The following is a 19967-nucleotide window of genomic DNA, read 5'->3' as shown; positions in this document are numbered from 1 at the left end:
GCTTGTTCTAAGTAGGTGCTTTAGACCACTGAGCCATCTCACCAGCCCCTTGTGATGCTTTCTTAGTGCTTGAGCTGAAAAAACAAAAGCAAAAAAAAAAAAACCCTAGCGTTTATTGAGCACCAGATGTCTGCCAGGATCAACACTCATGTCTTACACCCATCGTGTGAAATTTATCCTTAGAACATTCCTATAAGGCTGGTAGAATTAGTAGCGCCACTGCACAGATCAGGGAACTGAGGCTGTGGAGCGCGACTCAGTCGCTGAATGTTCTAGCACCGGTACAGACTGTGTGGGCTCCCTGGTGGCTTCTGGCTTCTAAGGCTGCAGGCAGTGAATCTGCTTTGTGCCCAGAAGAAAAGCCCAAGGCTTGGATTGTCCAGCGTGGACTTCAGGCTCAGCACCCTTGGAAGCAAGAGAAGATGTGAGGAATGTGTGCAGCTGGCATTAGGAGGGCTGTGATGAGGCCGGGTGATGTGAAAAATCAGGGCACAGACAACATGACACTTTCAGAGCTCTTTGTTCAGTTGGACCCCAGACAGGAGAAGCACTGAAACCCCAGGGTATAGTTTTTGCTGAATTAAGCACTTGTTGGAGCTCACCTGTGGGAGGATTTTTATCTTGAATTTTGGGTAGCCCATGTCTTATTTGCACCCTTTCCACCTTATCCTCCTTTAAAATCGCAAGGGTTCTCTTTGTGTCATGGGTGTGGTGTTCACCCATCTTCTCTATACGAGGCTCCGTGCAGGCCCAGCACGCATGCAGAGACCCTCTGCCCCCACCCTGCCGTCCCGGACTGCGCGAGCAGGGAGCAGCAGGCGAGTCAGGCTGAGGTGCACCCGCTGCTGCCCGGAGCGAGGCCATAGCCCGCACAGCGCTTCCTAGTGGATCTTGGGTCCTGCAGATTCCACTTCGTAACCCACAAAACCTACTTGATTAGAGATTTGGGAATTTGAGGTATTAGTACAAGAGGTTTTTCAGCCTGGAATCTGCCTTCCTTTCCCTTCCATAATAATAAAGTGTTTCTCAGCTGGGTTCCATCAGTGCTGGCGCTGAGCCAGGCTGCTAGACTTAGCGATTGTGCAAGACTGGGCGTGGCCATGGAGAGGGGGCAGGGCAGGGCCAGGCCGGCCTTGCTGAGGGCTGCAGCTTTAGGGGTTGATTGAGTAACAACTGCACGCAAGCCTCCTGGGCTGCTTGAGCTCTGCTGATACACTTTCATCCAGGTTTTGCTGAGTCACTGAGGGAGATCTGGGGGCTGTTTGGCACCGTGCTTTGTCCTATTAGGTTACTCGTGTGTGTTACTCTCCGTGAAAAGGACCGTCTGTACCCAGGGAATGACAGGTCCTTGGTGGGGGTGGCAGGAGGGTGTGCAGCAGAGAGCGCATGGACGCGGAGAGAGAGCAGCTGCGTCTACACCTGTCCCGCTTCCTAGCTGTGTGAACAGGAGAAAGTCACTTCACCTCTCTGCGCCGCTGCTGACCAGGAGCATATGCTTTGTCTTTACTCCTTGCAGGGCTTGAAGAAGATCTCTGCCTACATGAAGTCCAACCGCTTCCTCCCAACACCTCTGTATACAAAGGTGGCCACCTGGGGCAACAAGTAGGGCTCTGGACGGGCAGAAGGAGGTAGCCAAGAGCTCATTCTCTTCTTGCTGCCCACGGCCCAGCCTGACTAGCCTGACTAGCCTGCCTGTTGGTGGCTGGGTCTGCTGTGAGGAACTGGGTTGGAACCCTCTCCTTGCAGCCTGGCACACCCTGGGGCCGACCCCAGGGTGCCTGGAAGACCAGTTTTGCCTGGTGGGCCCCCCTGTACCTTAGTGAGACCTCTGCCCCTGTCCCATGTGATCCACACTTGCTCTATTTTTGTCTCTGCGTCAGGCTGTCTGCACTGGACAGCTGGTGCTGCTCCTTCCAAGGGTGACCCTGGCTGTGGCTGGCTTCCCGAGGGAAGGGTTTTGAGAGTTCCTGCCACATTGTTGACCCCTTTAGGTTACGGAGCCCTGTGAGAGATTCTGTAGACAATAAAAGATCTCTTTCTGTACCTGGCGTCTCAGTTTGTAGCATCATTGAAGCTCACACCTGCCTTCTGGCTCCCCAAATTCCCAGCGGACTCACAGGCCCATGGAACTGGTTGGCACAGCAAGGCATGAATGGCAAATGGATCTTCATCAGTATTCACAGCTGTGTAGCACTTGAGTCACCCCAAGTCACCTCCACCCCCACCCTCTGGGCCCAGAAAGTTTGGGAGTCAAGGGGGCAGCACATCCACTGGGCTCCAGGATCCTGCCTCCTATTCTCAGCTTTCACGAGACCTCTCTTGGCTGGCTGTGAACCGGCTGTGGGGCTGTCATTCTTAGTTAAGCTCTTTCATGGGTACCTGTGAGATAAGTTTCTCCTATCCTTACGTTACTTAAAATGTATGTTCTTGTGTGTACAAGTTAATAGTATTGGTATATATGCTCTGGGTTGGAAGGAATTTAGGATGGGCAGGGTTGAGCCAAGGTCTGCAGTGTGGCCAAACCCTGCTCCTGTGCGCCCCACAGCTCCCAGAACTAGGAAGTCAGATTCACAGAGACCTGCTGGTGCATGCATGGCACCAGCCCCAGGCCAATGATCCTGGTTTACTGGGACATCTGTGGGGTGAGCTGAGAGCTCACCTGGCCAGTGGAAGAGGAAGGGTCCTAGGCATGCTGGGTAGGGCTGGCAGGTTCTCAGAGGTAAATCCTTGTTGGACTTGCTGGGATCCTCTGCCATCCCTCCAGGAGTTCATTCATGTGTGGCATATGGGGGCATTGTAAGGCCTAGACATGGGCAGTCAATTGGAGTAGATATGGTATCAGCAGGCTCTCTTTATCTCTGACCTCTGTCATGGGTCATCTGTCCCAGCTGGCCCATGTTACCTGCTTCCTCCTGCAGTGCACAGACACCAGCTACAAGTAGAAGAGATGCACAGCGATACACTGTGGGAAGTGGTTACCGGCCCTCCTGCTCAGATCCTTGCCAAATGCTGATGATTGGGGGGCCTGTCCCTAGCTCAGTCCTTTAAGTGGCTGCTTCCACAAAGCTGTCAGCCTCAGGTTCCTGGAGTTCGAACCTCACAACTCTCCCGCTGGCCAAAAGTGCCCTGAAGGCATTCGAGGAAGAAAACAAAACAAAACAAACCACCAACAAACCAACAAACAAACAAACAAAACAAATGCTGATGATTGATGCCTAGTAGGGCATGCCCTGGATGGCTATGGTGCACCTTGGAGGCCCTCTTCCAGCTACACCCCCAGCCTGGCCCTTCAAACACTTCTTTGGTGTGCACTTTGGCCCTACTGGGAGGGGACTGTGTACACTGAATCTATACTTGGGTTGGCATAGATACACCTTAGCACTTCCCTGGCTCCTTCATAAGCCCTGGTCCTGTTGGGCCCACAGTCCTTACTGGCACAGTTGGCCCTGCAGCCTTGGAATGTGAGACTCAGTGACCAAGATTCCAGATCCACCATCTCAGGGCTCTGGCTTCCTGACTCCGTGGAAGAGTAACGTGGGAAGGAGAGAGGGACTCAAGAGAGGTTTGCTCTTCACAGAGCTTCTGACTGTGAGCAGGCCAGTGGCTGAATGAGAAGTCCAGCTGGACTTTCCCAGGGGAAGCAGAGGGCATGGGGTAGTTTGGGGGAAATGAAGGCGATTCACCCTCAATTCATTTCCCATGTAGAAGTTTCCCATTCAGTGCTTCTCTTTCCTCATAGTCATGTGTCTGCCCTGTATTTCTGGGATAGTGGTATCCCAGTACATTCAGTCATTCTACATTACTGTGTGCAGTGCTAGCAATGAGTGGACGTGCTGAGTATGTCACATTTGATGTACCTCAGGGAAGGGATGCTGGAACCTAGAATCCCTCCTGATCTTCTCTAGCTGCCCATGCAGCTGCCCTACGTAATTGATGGGTCTCACAAGCTCACCCGGAGCAATGCCATCCCGTGCTACATTGCCTGCAAGCACAACCTGTGTGAGTAGAGCCAGCTGCCGGGTGTAGGGGGACATGATCCTCTCTGGGCATGGCTGGGATCAGAAGCTGAGGGTGAGTCTCTCTGATGTGGACTATAGGTGGGGAGACAAGAGGAGAAGATTCATGTGGACATTTTGGAGAACCAGGTTAAGGACAGCCACATGCAGCTGGCCACGCTGTGCTATAGCCCTGAGTTTGTGAATGCACCTGTGACCCGGGTTAGTGAGGCAGGGTTGAGTCAGGGGCCCAGCTCCTCTATGGCGTCGTTTGCCATGTGAACTCCTGTGTCACTTGCTGTGTGAACAGATCCTTCACTTACCAAGAGTGACTCTTCAGTCCCAAGGTCAGGTCAAATGAATGGAGTCAATTCTCATCCTTTATAGAGTATAAGCCATGTTCTTCTCCCCTGAAATATAGACTTTAACATTTGGGGTCAGATTCCCTTTGCTGTGATCACTGGCTTCTGCCATGGGTCTACTCTTCAGCTGGTTTAAAGAGTCACAGTCCTAGAACACAGACTCAACCTAGGAGAACACCCTGGGTTTGAAGGGCACCCTCCCCTTCAGATTTCTCCCAGCTGGTTCCCAGTGCTGTTTCCTCCACATGCACAGGCCTGGATGGTTCTTCCCAACAGGCTGTTCACATTCTGCTGAAGGTCTGTGTTTTTCTCTCTCCTTTTGCCCTCATAAACTTATTGCATGGTTTTAAAACGATGCAAAAGTCTAAGGCCTTCTCTGTCTCTCCATGAGGTATATCGCTGGACTGTTTTCCTGAGCATTTTTCATGTTGCTTTCTAAATTCCGAGTCCCATCTGAGCTCACCGCCTTGCTGGTGCCCACAGTGTTCCTAGGTCTGACTTGCAAGAGGTGGTTTAGACACTAGTGGTAACAGCTTGAGGAACAGTGCCACAATCCTGTGTGACTTCCAGTCACGGCTAACAGATGGTGTCTGGACCTAAGTAGAGGTCCAATAAACGATGAATGCAATGGAGGCTTGCACACTGCCATAGCCCCAATCTTGGTGAAGATGGCGGCTCACCCTGGCCAGCACGTGTCCTGCACAGCATTGAGTAACCTGACCTCTCTACAGGGAGTTTATGTCTGGGGGTGGCAACAGCTACTTCATCCTCATGAGGCTCGGAAGCCAAAACTCTGAAATGATGAAGCTCTTCTCACAGTTCCTGGGGGATGTGGCCACGGTCTGCAGGGCACATGGCAGGTTAGAGGGGAAGCTGTCCTTTGTCCTAGGTTGTGAGCCTTCCTGCCATCCAACCTCTGCCTTCTGCAGGTCACCTGTGTGCATTTCCTCGCGTACAGTAATCTTGATTAGCACCATATATTTCAGCTCCAGAGCCTGCATACATTTCCCAACCTGGATGATTGTATTTCTTGCTTGGAGCTAGCATTTTGCTCTTCCTGCTGTTGGGTGTACTTTCTTCTTTTCTTTTTTCCCTAGCCCTGGAGCCAAAATGAAAGAATATTTACAAGCACCAGCTTTGCATGCCAGAACCTGTTCCCACATCTTACACTGATTGCTTCCAGGTTATCATTGCCACATCTCACCAGGCCGATGGGATAAACAAACACATTGTGCTGATAAGGGAACTGACCTTGCACTCTCACTGACTGCTCTCAGGCCCTTTGTTCTGCTAGATCCTGCAGGTGTGAGCCCACCTATGAAAAGGAGAATGTTTGTGCACAGAGAGGCTGCCAGGGCCGCCTGTGGGCAGGTATGGGGGATGTTGGGGAGAGCACAGAGCCAGAGAGATGCAGGCAGGCTGCATGCGGCCCCGTCCCACTTCTTAGCTGTGCGGGCATGAAGAAGTGGCTTAGCCTCTCAGTACCTCAGGTTCTTTGCTGATAATTGCTATGCATGGAGGTGATCTTGCAGGATCGCTGAGCGCACTTTCTATATAGGTGCTTTAATCACACAGGGCGTAAAGCCTCCAGCAGGCGTCTGGTTTCCCTTAGTTAGAGGAAATGGGATAGTTCCCTCACTAGAGCTGGGGACCTCAGCAGCTGTGTGGAGCCTGTGTGGGAAGGCTCTTCCTAGAGCCTCAGCTCCTCCTGCCTGTGTCCCAAGCTTAGGGCCCAGAGAAGATCTCCACCTGTCTGTGGCCTCCTGAGTCCTGTGTTTGCAAAGGTGTCTCCAGACAATTAAGCCCCACTCTCGGGAATGGGGTCCTTGCTCCAGCCATGGCTGCCAAATGCTGGACACCATTTCTCCTCTGAATCCTGCTGATCTCTGAGCACCTAGATAATGACAGGGCTGCCATCTGCATACTGGGCAGGACAACCTGGACCCCACTTCACTACTTACCCTGGGTCAGCCCGTATCTACTTGTCTGACTCCAATGAAGTGTACTGTGTTAGAAGTTGGGGAATTGGAGACTTTAGTGAGATAGGGCTTCTAGCCAGGAATATGCTTTCCTTGCCCACTCTGTCCAGCTCCAGGCTCTCTCAGGTCCTTCTTATCAGCTCTATTTCTGGCCCAGGCAGAGTGGCCATGGTGATTGTGCCAGAGCTGACGTGACTGTTAGAGGAAAGGATGAGAAAGCTGTAGTGCAAGGTCACCTGGGCCTGGCTTGGTGGGCGCTGGCAGTGGCAGATCTCTCTAAACCTTTGAAATCATTGGCACACTCATTGTCCTGTAGGGATCCCTCAGTCTTTCAGTGTGATCTGTTGTACCAGGACAAACAGAGGCAGGAATGAGGAAAAGATAGACTAAAAGACAAGAGCTAGGTTAGGTGGTGGCACATCTGCCTGGTTGGAGACAGACCCCAGCATCACAATGGGGGTGTTTATTTATACCTTTGCAAAGTTAGTAGCGCGTGACACAAGGTTGCCTAGTGACTAATAGCTGACATTAACCAATCCGGATGCTTACCTCAGGACTGAGGTAGCTTGACTGTATTAGGCACTGAGGCCTAGTCCTGCTTTCACACATTTGACCAATTTCTAGCTTCCATGGCTCCCAACAGGTCCTGGTGTGGGTACTCCTCAGGGTCATGGGCCCCAGGGGTGGAGATGAAGTAGTCTGAGGTGCAATGATATTGAATTCAGGTACTGTTATGTCTCTTAAGGGTAAACTTTATTTATCTGGGAACCGTAAACTTCTATAAATATAATGTTAGAGGTCTAATTTTAAAAGGAGTAACAAAATCACTTCACTGAAGACAGAAGGAAATGAGAAGATAGAGAGCTACTATGTTGGAGTAAGGCTGTAAGCCCAGAGCCTATGCTCAGGGCTTTGGTTTTTAGCCCCTTTTAGTCCATGCTAAGAAAGGATTGTTATGACTTAGTTGGCTGTTTTAGGCTCTGGGACTCCGAAGTGGCCACTGACCTTGTTTATTACCTGCGTGAAAATTCTTGGGCAAAATCCTTTCGTCCTTCTTTATTCTGCTAAGGTGCTATCTCTGAATTTATGATGGGCCATACATACAAGGCTGAATTAGCATGTAGTAAAGGGATCCATGTATGCATTAGTGCATTAACATATATATATATATTTATATGTTAATATAAAAGGTGTGAGTATATATTCTACCCACTAAAGAGTTTCCATGCCATAGCCTGCTCCCCACTTGTCTCTTTGTACTTAACTAGAGGTGGAGAGATGAGAATTGGGGCCTGGGTACCAAGTGGGTGGGACCAGGCGGCTTACCAGTTCTCCCTACTTCTTTTTCTACCTTTCTCTAGCAAAGGTTCGAACTCTTTCTAGACAGGATTTGCCAGAGACCTCAGGAAGGGCCTTACCTTTCCCTGACTGTCCCGCAACTTTGCCTACAGTACCCCTTAGGGAAACGTAGACCATTGGCTTTTGGGGGTCTGATGAGAACCCTGCTCAGCCTTTCTCTGTGGGCCTGCCCGTGCCCTGATCCTTTAATCCGGGATTTGCTTACTCACTGGGCATGACTGGACTCTTTCAACCTGTACTGGCCTATTCCAGGTCTTTGGGTTAGATCCCTTCTGTATGCAAATATAGGCGTGGAGAAACTTCCCTCTTTAAAGAACATCTGTGCAGAGAGGGTGTGAAGGGGCCTCCCTTGGAGAGCAGAAGGCAAGCCAGCATGAGGAGTGCAGACTTGGGGAGGCAGAGCGGGGGCTGCGCCGCCCTTGTCTCATTCACTAGCTTTGGCAGCTGGAGAAAGTCATTTGACCTCCTGTATCTTAACTTCCCTCTCAATAACAGGTGAGCACAGAACCAGTATCCCAGGGCTTTTGCAGGAATTTTCCAAGCCTCCATTAAACTTTCTAGGGCCAGGGAGATGGATTAGTAGAACAAGCGCTTTCTTGGCAAACGCAAAGGCAATCACTGGTTCTGCCCCCCCCCCAAAACAAAACAAAACAAAACAAAAAAAAACCCTTTCTAGATCACATGGTACAAAGTATAAGGTCTCCTACCCAGTCACGCTTATAAGGCCCACATTGGTTAAAGGAACCAGTGCTGGAACCTGAGCAGGCTGTGTCATGCTGACCCATGGAGTCCATGGGACAAGATTGGTACCTGGAGGAGAGATTTTCAGGCACCAAAGGAGCTGCATACCCAGCCCTCCTGCAGTCCGTCGCCCACTGGCAGAACATGATCTGTAATTACCTGAAGTCCACGTGTTTTCTCCCAAGACTTGTGCCCGCACCACTGGCCGTGTGGAGCATCCAGTGGGCTGTTGTAAGGGTAGGACACTATAGTCAGGAAGCAGGACTCTCTATTGCCGAGGAGCTGGAGAATACCCAGGCTTCTGCTGTGCTGGAATGAGCCTGCATACTTCCTTCTTTCCTTATCCTTCTCATACGTAAGGTCTTTGTAGTCTTTATTGTTTCCTGCATAAGGCATTTCTCAGTCATACTATTAAAAGTCTTAGCCTCGTCCTAAAAAGAGCACAGTCCCCTTCCTGTCATGGCTGTGTCCTGTGTGAAAGCCGAGCTGCTAATCCTGACCATCAGTGCTTGTGTCTTTGAGGAGCAGGCCTGGATCTCTCTCTGTGTAGCCCAGCTCCATGGGCCTAGCACCAGCGTAACTGCATGCAGCCCTGGGCCCAGTGAGGTCCAGTTTCAGCCCTGTCTGACTGCAGCTAAGCCCAAACCACACTTGCTCTGTTGTATCCTGCCTCCTATTTTAGACCAGTGGATGGAGACTTTCATTTTTAAAAATTAATTAATTAATTAGTTTATTTATTTATTTGGGACAGGGTCTCCTATGCAGTTCCAACTTGTAGTGATCCTCCTGTCTCAGCCTCCCAGTGCTGGGATTACAGGGGTGAACCACCACGCCTGGTTTCAGTTGCTGGCATGGCATGCCCAAGGTTCCAGGGCTGGGAAACATGTGGTACCGGGGATCGAACCTGGGTCCTTGTGCTTGCCAGACAGGTGCTTAGACTGCTGAGCTATCTCCCCAGCCCTTCATTTTTTTCATAGTAAAGTAAAAGCATGTTTAAGAATTAATAATTCAGAATGCTTCTCATACAGAGAAGATGAAATCTTTTTGTTGAAACTTTTATTTCAACTAGTCATCTATGAAGACATGTTCTGGAACGTGCGGTATTTCTTATCTTTCCAAGGTGTTGTTTTCATACAGTGAGAGCCTGAAGAAATGTGCAGAATGAGTTCGAGGCTCTTCTAGGTTCCCCACTGTGTGCTCACTGCTGTGTTCCTCCACCTCCCCCGCCCCCCCGACTCTCCACAGCTGCTGTGCGTGAGCACAAAGCTGCTGCCCTAGAGAACCTCCAAAAAACACTGGCCAATGTTGTACACATCTCTTCATGTTGCAACAAATTTCTGTTTTGAAGAAAGTGGACAGATAAGATAGTATTACTGATAAGATATCTTGGGCCGCTTGTACCACAGGTTCAATATGACACTGTGATTTCGTAGGACACTTGAGTTCGTGTCTAACATCCAGGTCAAATATGGGTCAGGAACTGGGGTCAGGTTAGAATCCAGGGACTTGGGCAGCTGGAGGGCTTGGCCTGGCCTGGCTGTGGTGCTGTGTGGAGTCCTTCGAGGGTCCCCTCTGGACACTCTTGCTTGCCTTGGAACCAGGAGAGGTGTCCGGTCCCTTGGAGCCCCGATCTCCACCCTAGCTCACATGCCAGCTGTGCCCACTGTACCCCGAGCCCTGAGCTGGTCAGCAGGGCAGTCTCTAGCTGGCTGGCAGGACATCACAGTGGGAGTATACTGCAGAGGGACATCTTTGTCACCCTGCCTGCTACTCTATCATGTTCTTGCATTTGGATTCACAAATAGGGTAACTTAAACCAGTTAACTGAAGTGCCCAGTTTCTCCAGTTCCCTAAAGGAAAGCTAGGAGACCACAGAGTCTCAGAGTCTCTAGCCCTTGTCCTGGGGCCATGCCCACCTCACTGACTCTGTTCCTGGGTGGGGAGCCCTCATGCCTTATAAGGAAGGCATCAAAGAACCTTTGGATTTGCAAGTGTTCTTTTCTTTTCTTTTCTTTTCTTTTCTTTTCTTTTCTTTTCTTTTCTTTTCTTTTCTTTTCTTTCTTTTTTCTTTTTGGCAAGTGTTCTTTTCTTCCAGTGGTGGCGCTGAATTAAAATCTCAGGCGGGGACTCCCCTTTATGGCTTGACGCAGGTGGCCTGTACCTCCCAGGGCCCATGCCACTGAGCTTGTGAGGAGAAGGGAGAGGTTAGATTTGTTTTTGCAGTCTGGCAGCCGTCTTGGCCACCCCGCCCTTCCTCGGGACGCAGGACAAGCAGTTCTGAGGGAGAAACGGAATGAGCCCGCGTTGGGCTTCTGAGCTTCCAGATCTCGCTTCTAGCACAGCCTTCCAGCTTGGGCTCTCACCCCAGGGCTGAGGGCAGCACCGCCCACGAGTTAGCGGCCATCCTGGTGGGCGGGGGAAGAGGGGAAGAGGGGAAGAGGCGAGGGTAGGGAGGAAGCCAGCGCTAGGCCCCGCCCCGGCCTGCCCTGCTAGCGAGATAAGACCCCCTTCTGAGCTCCCGAAGCCTGTCTGCCCAGCGCAGGGAACCAGCACCATGCCCATGATCCTGGGTTACTGGAATGTCCGCGGAGTGAGTGCGGTGTCCGCCTGATGGGTGGGAGGAGGGCCCAGGCCCGGGGCGTGAGGAGCAGCCGGCAAGGAGCGTTGCGTCGTGAGGGTTCTCCGGGTCTCTCTGCCGGTGCCTTTTCAGCGCTCAGGGTCTCCTTACCTCTGAGCACCGGTGTGCCCGTGTGTGCATCTGCGCGTGTGCACGATAGGTGGTGCTCCTGGACTTGGACTTGGCCGGAGCTGGGCACCTCCCAGGGTCCATGGCCTGCCTCTGACGTGTGCCTCTCTGTCGCTCCCAGCTAACGCATCCCATCCGCCTGATGCTGGAATACACAGACTCCAGCTATGAGGAGAAGAGATACAGCATGGGGGACGGTAATGGCGTGCCCCTGCCCCTACTCCCAGGCAGTGCTGCTGACAGGCACCTAGCAGTCTATGCCCTGACCACCTGTGGCTCATGTGGGCAACTTTCTTGTGGCTACACCAGGAGCCAACCCCTTCCAGAAACCTTAATGAGGGTGAAGTTTGGCCCTAGACACAGGATGCTGGGGTGGAGCTCTGGGTCCTTCTCAGTGAGGGTTGGGCTGCTCACTGGAGCTTGTGGAAATATTTTGAAGATGTTAATCAGATAGGATCCTCAGGCCTTAGCCCTGATCTCCCCTCCAGGCTGCTGGCATGAAATGTGAGACTGCTGGCTCAGAATTCAGGTCCACTGCAGGAGGTCTTGCCCCTGACTCCTTGGGAGGCAGGTCCCAGGGAGCAGGGTGGACCACAGCAATTTTATTCCCTTCATCTTTTCCACCGTAGCTCCCGACTATGACAGAAGCCAGTGGCTGAATGAGAAGTTTAAGCTGGGCCTGGACTTTCCCAATGTAGGTGATGGTGGGGTGAGGGCTGGGAATAGTAAAGTCTTCCACATCTCACTCATCCCAGTAGAAGTGGGCTGGGATCAGATCTCCTGTGGCGCCCTTCTCTTGCCTGGTTGTGCACGCTGTCTTCCTACCCTCCTCCTTCACTTTTTCTGCCGTGCATTCCCGTAGGCTGATCCTGGCAAGCACCCTGAGGGCCAGGTCTTAGGAGAGCCCTAAGTCACGGAAGGGGTGCTGGGACCTAGAATCCCACCTGCCCTTCCTGCTTGTCCATGCAGCTGCCCTACCTCATTGATGGGACTCACAAGCTCACCCAGAGCAACGCCATCCTGCGCTACATCGCCCGCAAGCACAACCTGTGTGAGTAGGCCTGGCTCTAGGGATGGACGGTGGTCATGCACCTGCGCTTGGCGGGGGTGGGACGCTGAGTGTGGGTGTGCTTTATGGACTTCAGGTGGGGAGACAGAAGAGGAAAGGATCCGCGTGGACATTCTGGAGAACCAGGTTATGGATACCCGCATGCAGTTCATCATGCTCTGCTACAGTCCTGATTTTGTGAGTCCTCCCCCCCCCCCCCCCCCCCGTGCCCTTGGGTCTGGAGGAGACAGGATTTGAAACAGGAGTGAAACTTGTGTTCACATCCCCCCTGGGCTTATATGACATCTGTACTGTGTAAATGTGTACTTGTTCTCCAAGGTTCCCTCTCCTACCATTAAGCTGACCCTTATGACCTCAATCTGTGGTCCACTAAATACCCTGAAGGACTTCCCACTAGTTTTGTGATACAGATTTGGTGCCCTAGAGTGGATATTCTATCCTTGATGAGTGTAGACTGTAAAATTCCTTTCATCTTTCTGTCTTTTAACATCTGCCATCTGCTGTCTTGATTTACACACACCATGGCCACCTCTGGAATACAGGGACCCTAACTCTGAGAGAAAGAAGGACAGCATGAGGGAACAGCAAGCAGCCCGCTCTTCAGTTTTCTGCCAATCTGTTGACGCCACCATGATGAGAACATTTTCCTAAAAGGCAGCTTAGGGTCGCCCAGAAGACATCTGTCCATCTTTTGCCTCTTTCTTCCTCTTTCCTTACTGGGTATTGAACCAGGGCATTGGACAGCAATGCCTCTGTTCACATACGCTTCTGTTTGCAAACAATTCAGTTTGCAAAAGAAAGGGTTCTGTACAATTTTGCTGCTGTTTGCATCAGGTGACAAACATGACCTCAGCCATCTTCCACAGAATTGTTACCCAAATTAATTTTTCAAAGCGATCTATCACTGCAGCTGATAGACGAGTGCTATGGAGCTACATCGCTGCCCTTTACACTTTTTTTTTGTTTGTTTGTTTAATTTTGAGACTGAATCTTGCTGAGTAGCTCATGCTGTCCTTGAACTTGCAATCTTTTTCACTTCCCCTGCAGCTGGGATTATAACCATGGGCCACCAGACCCAGGTTCCCTCCTTTCAACGCCAAGAGCCCTTGGCCTTGTTTGTGCTGCTTTAAGGTCCATCCTGTTCTTGCGCCCTCTCCTTAGGTACACCAAAAGGTCTCTTGTCTCTTTGGATCATTTACTCTTTACTTCTTTGGCTTCACTGACCTGAATCTCAAGGCTGCCAAGTACTTAGGCCCTCCTGGGTCTGACCCACAGAAGCTGGTCTGGACAGCAGTGGTGACAGAGTCAGGGACAGAGTGGTCTTCTGGTATGATTTCCCATCACTCTGATGATGGAGTCTCTTGCTAAGTGGGGCCTAATATGCAGTGAGGCGTTCATGGAGGCTGTGATGCTGCTCCAGGCCCCGCCTCAGGGAAAAAGGCTGCTTAACCCTGGCCAGCAAGGTTCTGCACAGCCCTTGCTAGTCTGAGCTCTCAGTAAACAAGCTTGTGTCTTCCGATCGTGGTGACCCCCAATTTCTTCCCCAGGAGCAGAAGAAGCTGGAGTTCTTGGAGGGCCTCCCGGACAAGATGAAGCTCTTCTCCCAGTTCCTGGGGAAGCTGCCTTGGTTTGCAGGGAACAAGGTAAAGGAGAGGGAGGTGGGGAAGGGAAGTTGTCATTTTCCTGGGTTCTGAGCTTCCAGCCCACTCATCATCTATCTCTGCAGATCACTTTTGTGGATTTCCTGGCTTATGATATCCTGGACCAGCTCCGAATGTTTGATCCCAAGTGCCTGGAGGCGTTCCCTAACCTGAAAGACTTCATGTCCCGCTTTGAGGTGATGCTCCTGTGGCCAGCTCAGCCCACCAGGGGGCGGGGCTGGCTGGCATGTGGTGCTGGGGGATTGAACTGTGGTCCCTGTGCTTTGCTAAGCTTGTTCTAAGTAGGTGCTTTAGACCACTGAGCCATCTCACCAGCCCGACCCTGCTCATTCTTGAGTGTCCTGTTCTCCTTGCTCCTTTCCCCGATTCCTTTCTGGCTGCATCTGACCTCAGGAGTCACTCACAAGTGCTGAGCACTGGTTTTCATGCCAGACCCTGTGCTTGGCATTGTACACCCGTTGTGTCCAATTAGTCATTGCAACAACCTGCAATGCTGACGGAATTACCAGCCCCCCCCCCCCCCCAGACGAGGGAACTGAAATGAGAGGATAAGTCATTTCTCCAAGGTCCCAGGGCCAATGGAGGCTCTGTGTGGGTCTTTGTTAAACTCAGGATTCGAAGGGAACAGTGGTGGCCCTTGTGTTGTTTTTGCCCCACAAAAGCCCACGTCCATGTCCAGCCTGGGTTTCCAGCCCCGTACCCCGCTAGGAGGGACAGCATGTGAAAACATGGGAGCAGTGTACCCCGAGAGCACTGGGACAAGGCTGGATGTGCAGCAGTAGGAGACACAGACATCCTGCCTGCTCCGCTCAGCACTTTGCTCAGAGAGATTCCCAGTGGGGAAGTACTGAGACCTTGTGGTTGTAGTTGGTGCTGGACTGAACACACACACGGGCTCCCCTGCAGGGTGATTTTGTCTCGAGTTGTTCTTTGTTAGGGGTCCCGTTTCCGTCCTTTTATCCTGCCTTTTTTCTTCAATATCTCAAGTGTTCTTTCTGTACCATGGGGTCACACTCTCATCTTCACTGATGTTTCCTACACCCTGCTCTATGTAAGCTTGATGTGAAGCCAGGGGCATGTGCAGAAAAGACGCTCTCCTCAGCCCGTCCACAGATTGAGTTTAAGAGCGAAGGGCAGACATTCCAGAAGTGAGGTGCATGCAGCCCATTGCAGGTGCTGTGGAGCTCGGCTTTCCCCTCGCCTGGGGTCCTGCAGACTCCTCTTGTTTGTCAATGAAGTCTGTTTTATTAGAGACTTGGGCATTGGAAGGCAGCTATGCTTACCACTATACCGCCAATGCCGAGACTTAGGAGTTGGAGCCTTTGATGCAGTGGGTATCTAGGCTTGAAATGTGCTTGTTTCATACTTGCCAACAAGTAAGTCATGTGTTTTCTTAGCTAGTTCCGGTGAGCTCTGATTTTCATCCCAGTTGAGTGGCCTTGGGCATGGTGGGAGAGCTGGTGTGAGTGTGTGTGTGTGGCGGGGGGGGGGGGGGGCAGCTGCAGGGACAGAGTTGAGCATTGACCTTGAGCTTTAGTCCTGCTGGGCCTGGCTGGATTTCTATGAATGCTTCGCAGTTGGTTAGGAAGTCACCCTACTAGTAGGAGGGCACGCAGTACAGCCACGGTCATGGCGTTGCGCCAGTAGCAGGATGGAGTACTTGCTTGGGCAGCACCTATAACAATAGCAAGCTGGAGAAGGGGTAGTTGGGCAAGTCAATGACTTTTGCTCTAGATTGGGACCTTGCCCAACCACTCTTTTTGGGTCCTGCTCTCCTGTTTCCTTTCATCCACAAATAGCTGACTCACTGAGTGGGACTGGCTTTCTTACCATTGGCACTCAATTCTTTAAACCCTGTGGTCATGCTAGATTGCCACCTCTGTGTGCAAAAACAGGTAGGAAAGAACTTCCTTGTGCGAAAGGAGAGTATTTGTGCAGAGGGAAAGACAGGGCATCCTGTGGGTGAGGAGGAGAGAGCGCAGCAGAGAGAGCAGAGAGCTGGGAAGACAGCCAGGTCGCATCTAGCCCTGTCCCCCTTAGTAGTGGTGTAAGCGTGAGGACATTGCTGGACTGCTCTGTGCCTCATGTTTCCTCCCGAAATAGGATGAAAGTAGGGCTGATCTTGCAGGGTTGTTGAGAGGATTTTTCACAAACTGTACTGTAATTTCTGTGGCTCTAAAGCACACCACGCAGTGTTCAACCTCCCCATAGTGACAGGAGATTGAAGAGTTCCCTCACCAGAGCTGGGGAGCTCAGCGCCCTGTGTGCGTCTCCAGCACCTAAGTCCATGTGGAAAAGCTGTCTCTGGCGTGGGGCTGCATTTCGTGGGGCAGCAGACCTGAGCTCCTGCTTTCTCTTTCCCATGCCCAGGGCTTGGAGAAGATCTCTGGCTACATGAAGTCCAGCCGCTTCCTTCCAAAACCTATATTTGCAAAGATGGCCCATTGGAGCAACAAGTAGGATCCTGCGATGCCTGGATGACAGCAGGCTCCACCGTGCCCCTCCGCCTCTCCCCTGCAGCGCAGCTGGCTCCCACATCCATGCACTGCTTCTCTGATTCCTCTCTTCTTTCTACTCCCTGCTCCTCTTTGGGGCCTCATCAGCTCCCTTTCTCCCACCGAGTCCCTTCCCTAATCAAGCCTCTTAAGTGTCACCTTCCCACTTTTCTTTATGGAAGTCCCTTTCTCTCCTTGTGCCTGGTCTGAAACTAACCAGACAGTCCTTAGTTCTGATTGGAGGAGGCTGCCTGAGTCCCTCCTCCGCCTGCCTGGCCTGTAACCTGGTGTGCAGACCTGCTCCCTGCTGTGCTGGGTGCCCCAGCTCTGTGTGACCCTCAATAAAGCCTGGAAACCAACTGCTCTGATGTTTTTCTTACTCCCATCGGCTCCCTGCACTCACCAGCTGTCCCTGCTACTTAGAAGGAATTGTCCTCCAGCTTCAATGGTGGTGGGTTCGCAGGGTAGGTAGGATTTTGAGATTTTGTTTCCAATTCTGTTATCAGTGGAGCGCAAAAGCCCAGGAGGTTCTGTGGATAGCAAAGGCACCCTGTTCTGAGCCTGCACCTCCCTTTTCCTTCTGCAGCATTCCTGAGGAGGGTCAAGGGTGAAGAGAGTACCCGTCAGTCACAGAGCCTACGGAGGCAGCCTGTGCACTTCCGCCCCACCTGCAGAGCATGTGGCTCTCTGACATACTCCACATGCAGTGAGCTCTGCCTCGTTGGATAATTTGCATAATCTCTGTCCAACTATCTCAAGTGCTCAGTCCACCCCTGCTCTACTCTGTACTCTGGGGAGTTAATACCTTTGTGAAATTTGGTAAAGATGAGTTCACATCATGTAATTCCAAGTGCTACACAGTTCCCCAGATTTTCTTCCTTTCCTGCATGTCAACTTGCCCTCTAATTCTTTTTTGGACCTTTAATTTTTTAATCTATTTCATTTCTAAGTTCCACCCAACTGTTTTTGTATATCAGTCCTGCTTTGCAAAATCCTATAAATAAGATGGACTTCTACTGTAAAGGACAGTGTCCTGATAGGATAGTGGCCTTCTGAATGGTATACAATAGGTTACAGGGAACAGGATGACTTCAAAAGCCATTTGAGCCACCCCCTCATACCAAGAGCACAAGTGAATCGGGCTGAACCAGGCAGGAATCCAGAGGCGGGGCCCTCTTAGGGTCTTATCCTGGTCTCAGGCAGGCCAGACTGTGGTCGTGTATAGAGTCCTCTCCCATCCATTCTTTCCCCTCCTGCCTTGCTTGGAAGTAGGTGACATGTCTGGCCCTTTGTACCTCCATCTTCCACGTGGCTCACATCCTAGCTGTGACCACTGTACTCACAGTCCCCGGGGCTGGTTGGCAGGGTTCTCTAGCTACATTCTAGCAACTGTGGGGGCAGCACAACAGATACCCCAGTCCCATAGTGTTTGTTGTTGGATTTGGATTAGTAACGGGGGTTCTAGGAGAAAGGCCCTGGCGCGGGACGTTCCAGCACAGGTGCTGACCCACCCAATCCAAAAGATGCACCACGATGCAGGGCAGCAAAGAGCTTTAATCAGTGCTGCTTTGCCACTCAGCAGGACAGGTACAGAGGACCAAGGTCTGTCTTTGCAAAGATTGACAGAAACTGTGAGTGTTTAGATAAGGAGACCAAAGGCAAGAGTTGCAATCTGCAGGGCTGTGGGTTTGCAAAGCTGGCAGAGTGGTCAGCATTGGTGGGCCAAGTGCTCTGGTTGATCATTATCCCAGGACAGGTTCTGCAGGCTTTCTGATTAGGACCCACAGGGCCAGCCTTGTTCCCACCAGGTGACTGATCCTCCTCGTGTCAGGGTTGGGCTCAGCCTCCACTCAGGGCTGGAGTGACTGCCTGCTCCTGGAGGGCGGTGATCTCCTGGAGTGCTGGGTGTGGGAGGCGGAGCTCCTGCTGGGATCCAGGGACTGCAAGGCCAGAAGAATGACTGGAGTCCTGCCCCAACGTGTCACCAATCCTGGACACCGAATGTCCCTGCAAATCATGCAAAAACTTCTTCTTATCTTGGTATCCTCAGTCAAGAAGGAAGGGTGAAAAAGGAATCCTATATTAAGGGTTTCCAGAAACCCACCCCTTACGTAATTAATCTGTCTTTGGGGAAGACTGAGCAAGAAACAGATACAAAAACTTTGAAGCAGTAACAGAGCAAGATATGAAATGCAGGCAGAGATGTCAAGCTGGATCTGGCCTTCAGTTACCAATGGTGCCTCTGCTGGCCCTACCTGTAAGTCTCTGTTACAGAGTCCCACAAAAAAGAAAAAAAGACTAATAGGCTGATTTGCATAATTGTTATTCAGCTATCTGAAGTGCTCAGTGTCTCAAACACCTTACAGAAAACATGGAGAACCTGTGTGCCCTCGTGGTGGTGCAGGGAGCCTGGAGACCTCCTAGAGCTGGCCCAAGGTGTCTGGATCCGGGCTTCACAAATGCCGGACACTGAATGTCCCTGCACATCATAGTAGCACTTCCTCCTATCTTGGTATCCTCAGTCAGGAAGGAAGGGTGAAAAAGGTTAGATAAGTTTAAGGCCAATAAATCCTGACACTTGTTTCTGTGGACGTGAGGCTATTGTGGGTCACATAGTATCACAGTAGTGGATCCTCTTGTTCTAGGGACAACATGGAATTAAACTCTCTGATCGGGGTACCCCTTCTTGGTTTGGCCCTGGCCTCCTAGAACCTGCAGGACTTTGGTACCTAAGGGGTGAAGATTGAGAGATGCAGAGAGAAGGGGGAGAACAGCTTTGCTCTTTTGCAGTCTGGGCCAGTCGCCACAAGCAAGGTCAGCTTCCGGTACTCAGAAGGATGGGGGTGGGAGGCTGCTCCCAGCAGGCTCTGAGGCCCAACAGGAGAGCCCTGCCTTTGGATTCTGGGCACCCAGACCTGAATTCTGGGACCTCAGGCCCCAGCTTGCTTTAGATCTTACTCTGGTCTGTCTTTAAATCAGAGATCCCTCAGCTGGGTGCCCAGGGTTGGCTGGATTCCTGGTGGGTGGGGCTTGGTGGGGCAGCATGTGTGGCTCATAAGGAGCTCAGAAGGCAGGCCCGCCCTGCTGCTTTCTGTCTGCAGTCAGAGTTAGGAGGTCAGCTGCCAGGATCCCTACCGAGGGCCATAGCACCGACACCATGTCCATGACGCTGGGTTATTGGGATATCCGTGGGGTGAGCTAGGGTCCTCTCGTAGCTGAGAGGAGGATTGGGTGGACACGAACTGTGGGTGGGCATTGTGGGACATGGGTCCTCGTTCAGGAGGTGCTGGAGCCTTCTGCTTGTTAGACACAGGGGACCTCTGTGTGTGTGTGTGTGTGTGTGTGTGTGTGTGTGTGTGTGTGTATGAAGAAGACTGGGGGCTGAACTGGAGAAGCTGGGATCTCATACTCAGGCATAGTCAGGTCCCTCCACCTCTGACTTCTGCCATTGGCGATCTCCCCAGCTGGCCCACGCCATCCGCCTGCTCCTGGAATACACAGACACCAGCTACGAGGAGAAGAGATACAGCATTGGGGACGGTAATGGCTTCCTCCTGCCC

General features: G+C 51.7%; 2 protein-coding genes across 9 annotated transcripts in view; both read left to right on the top strand.

Annotated features, from left to right (window-relative positions):
- The window catches only part of LOC101565394 (glutathione S-transferase Mu 1), a 10766-nt gene extending 3584 nt beyond the window's left edge, over positions 1 to 7182 (top strand). The window contains exons 8-10 of one of the 4 annotated variants that reach the window (XM_023721666.1): positions 1517 to 1606; positions 3836 to 3845; positions 7166 to 7182. In XM_023721666.1, the coding sequence (XP_023577434.1) occupies positions 1517 to 1606 (90 nt within the window). In that variant the 3' untranslated portion in view covers positions 3836 to 3845; positions 7166 to 7182. Of the gene's footprint in view, positions 1 to 49; positions 135 to 1287; positions 1330 to 1516; positions 2048 to 3835; positions 3846 to 7165 lie in introns of those variants that run through there. The other 3 variants (XM_004636915.2, XM_023721667.1, XM_023721665.1) reach the window with 3 other exon arrangements.
- The window catches only part of Gstm2 (glutathione S-transferase mu 2), a 65126-nt gene continuing 47768 nt past the window's right edge, over positions 2610 to 19967 (top strand). Inside the window, exons 1-8 of one of the 5 annotated variants that reach the window (XM_004636913.2) lie at positions 10860 to 11026; positions 11304 to 11379; positions 11812 to 11876; positions 12152 to 12233; positions 12328 to 12428; positions 13799 to 13894; positions 13978 to 14088; positions 16283 to 16767. In XM_004636913.2, the coding sequence (XP_004636970.1) occupies positions 10991 to 11026; positions 11304 to 11379; positions 11812 to 11876; positions 12152 to 12233; positions 12328 to 12428; positions 13799 to 13894; positions 13978 to 14088; positions 16283 to 16372 (657 nt within the window). In that variant the 5' untranslated portion in view covers positions 10860 to 10990 and the 3' untranslated portion in view covers positions 16373 to 16767. Of the gene's footprint in view, positions 2643 to 10852; positions 11027 to 11303; positions 11380 to 11811; positions 11877 to 12151; positions 12234 to 12327; positions 12429 to 13798; positions 13895 to 13977; positions 14089 to 16282; positions 16768 to 19492; positions 19601 to 19871; positions 19948 to 19967 lie in introns of those variants that run through there. The other 4 variants (XM_023721671.1, XM_023721668.1, XM_023721670.1 and 1 more) reach the window with 4 other exon arrangements.

Source organism: Octodon degus, unplaced genomic scaffold, assembly GCF_000260255.1.
Source record: "Octodon degus isolate 3935 unplaced genomic scaffold, OctDeg1.0 scaffold00084, whole genome shotgun sequence".
Taxonomy (NCBI): Eukaryota; Metazoa; Chordata; class Mammalia; order Rodentia; family Octodontidae; genus Octodon; species Octodon degus.
This window is presented reverse-complemented; position numbering and strand designations above follow the sequence as displayed.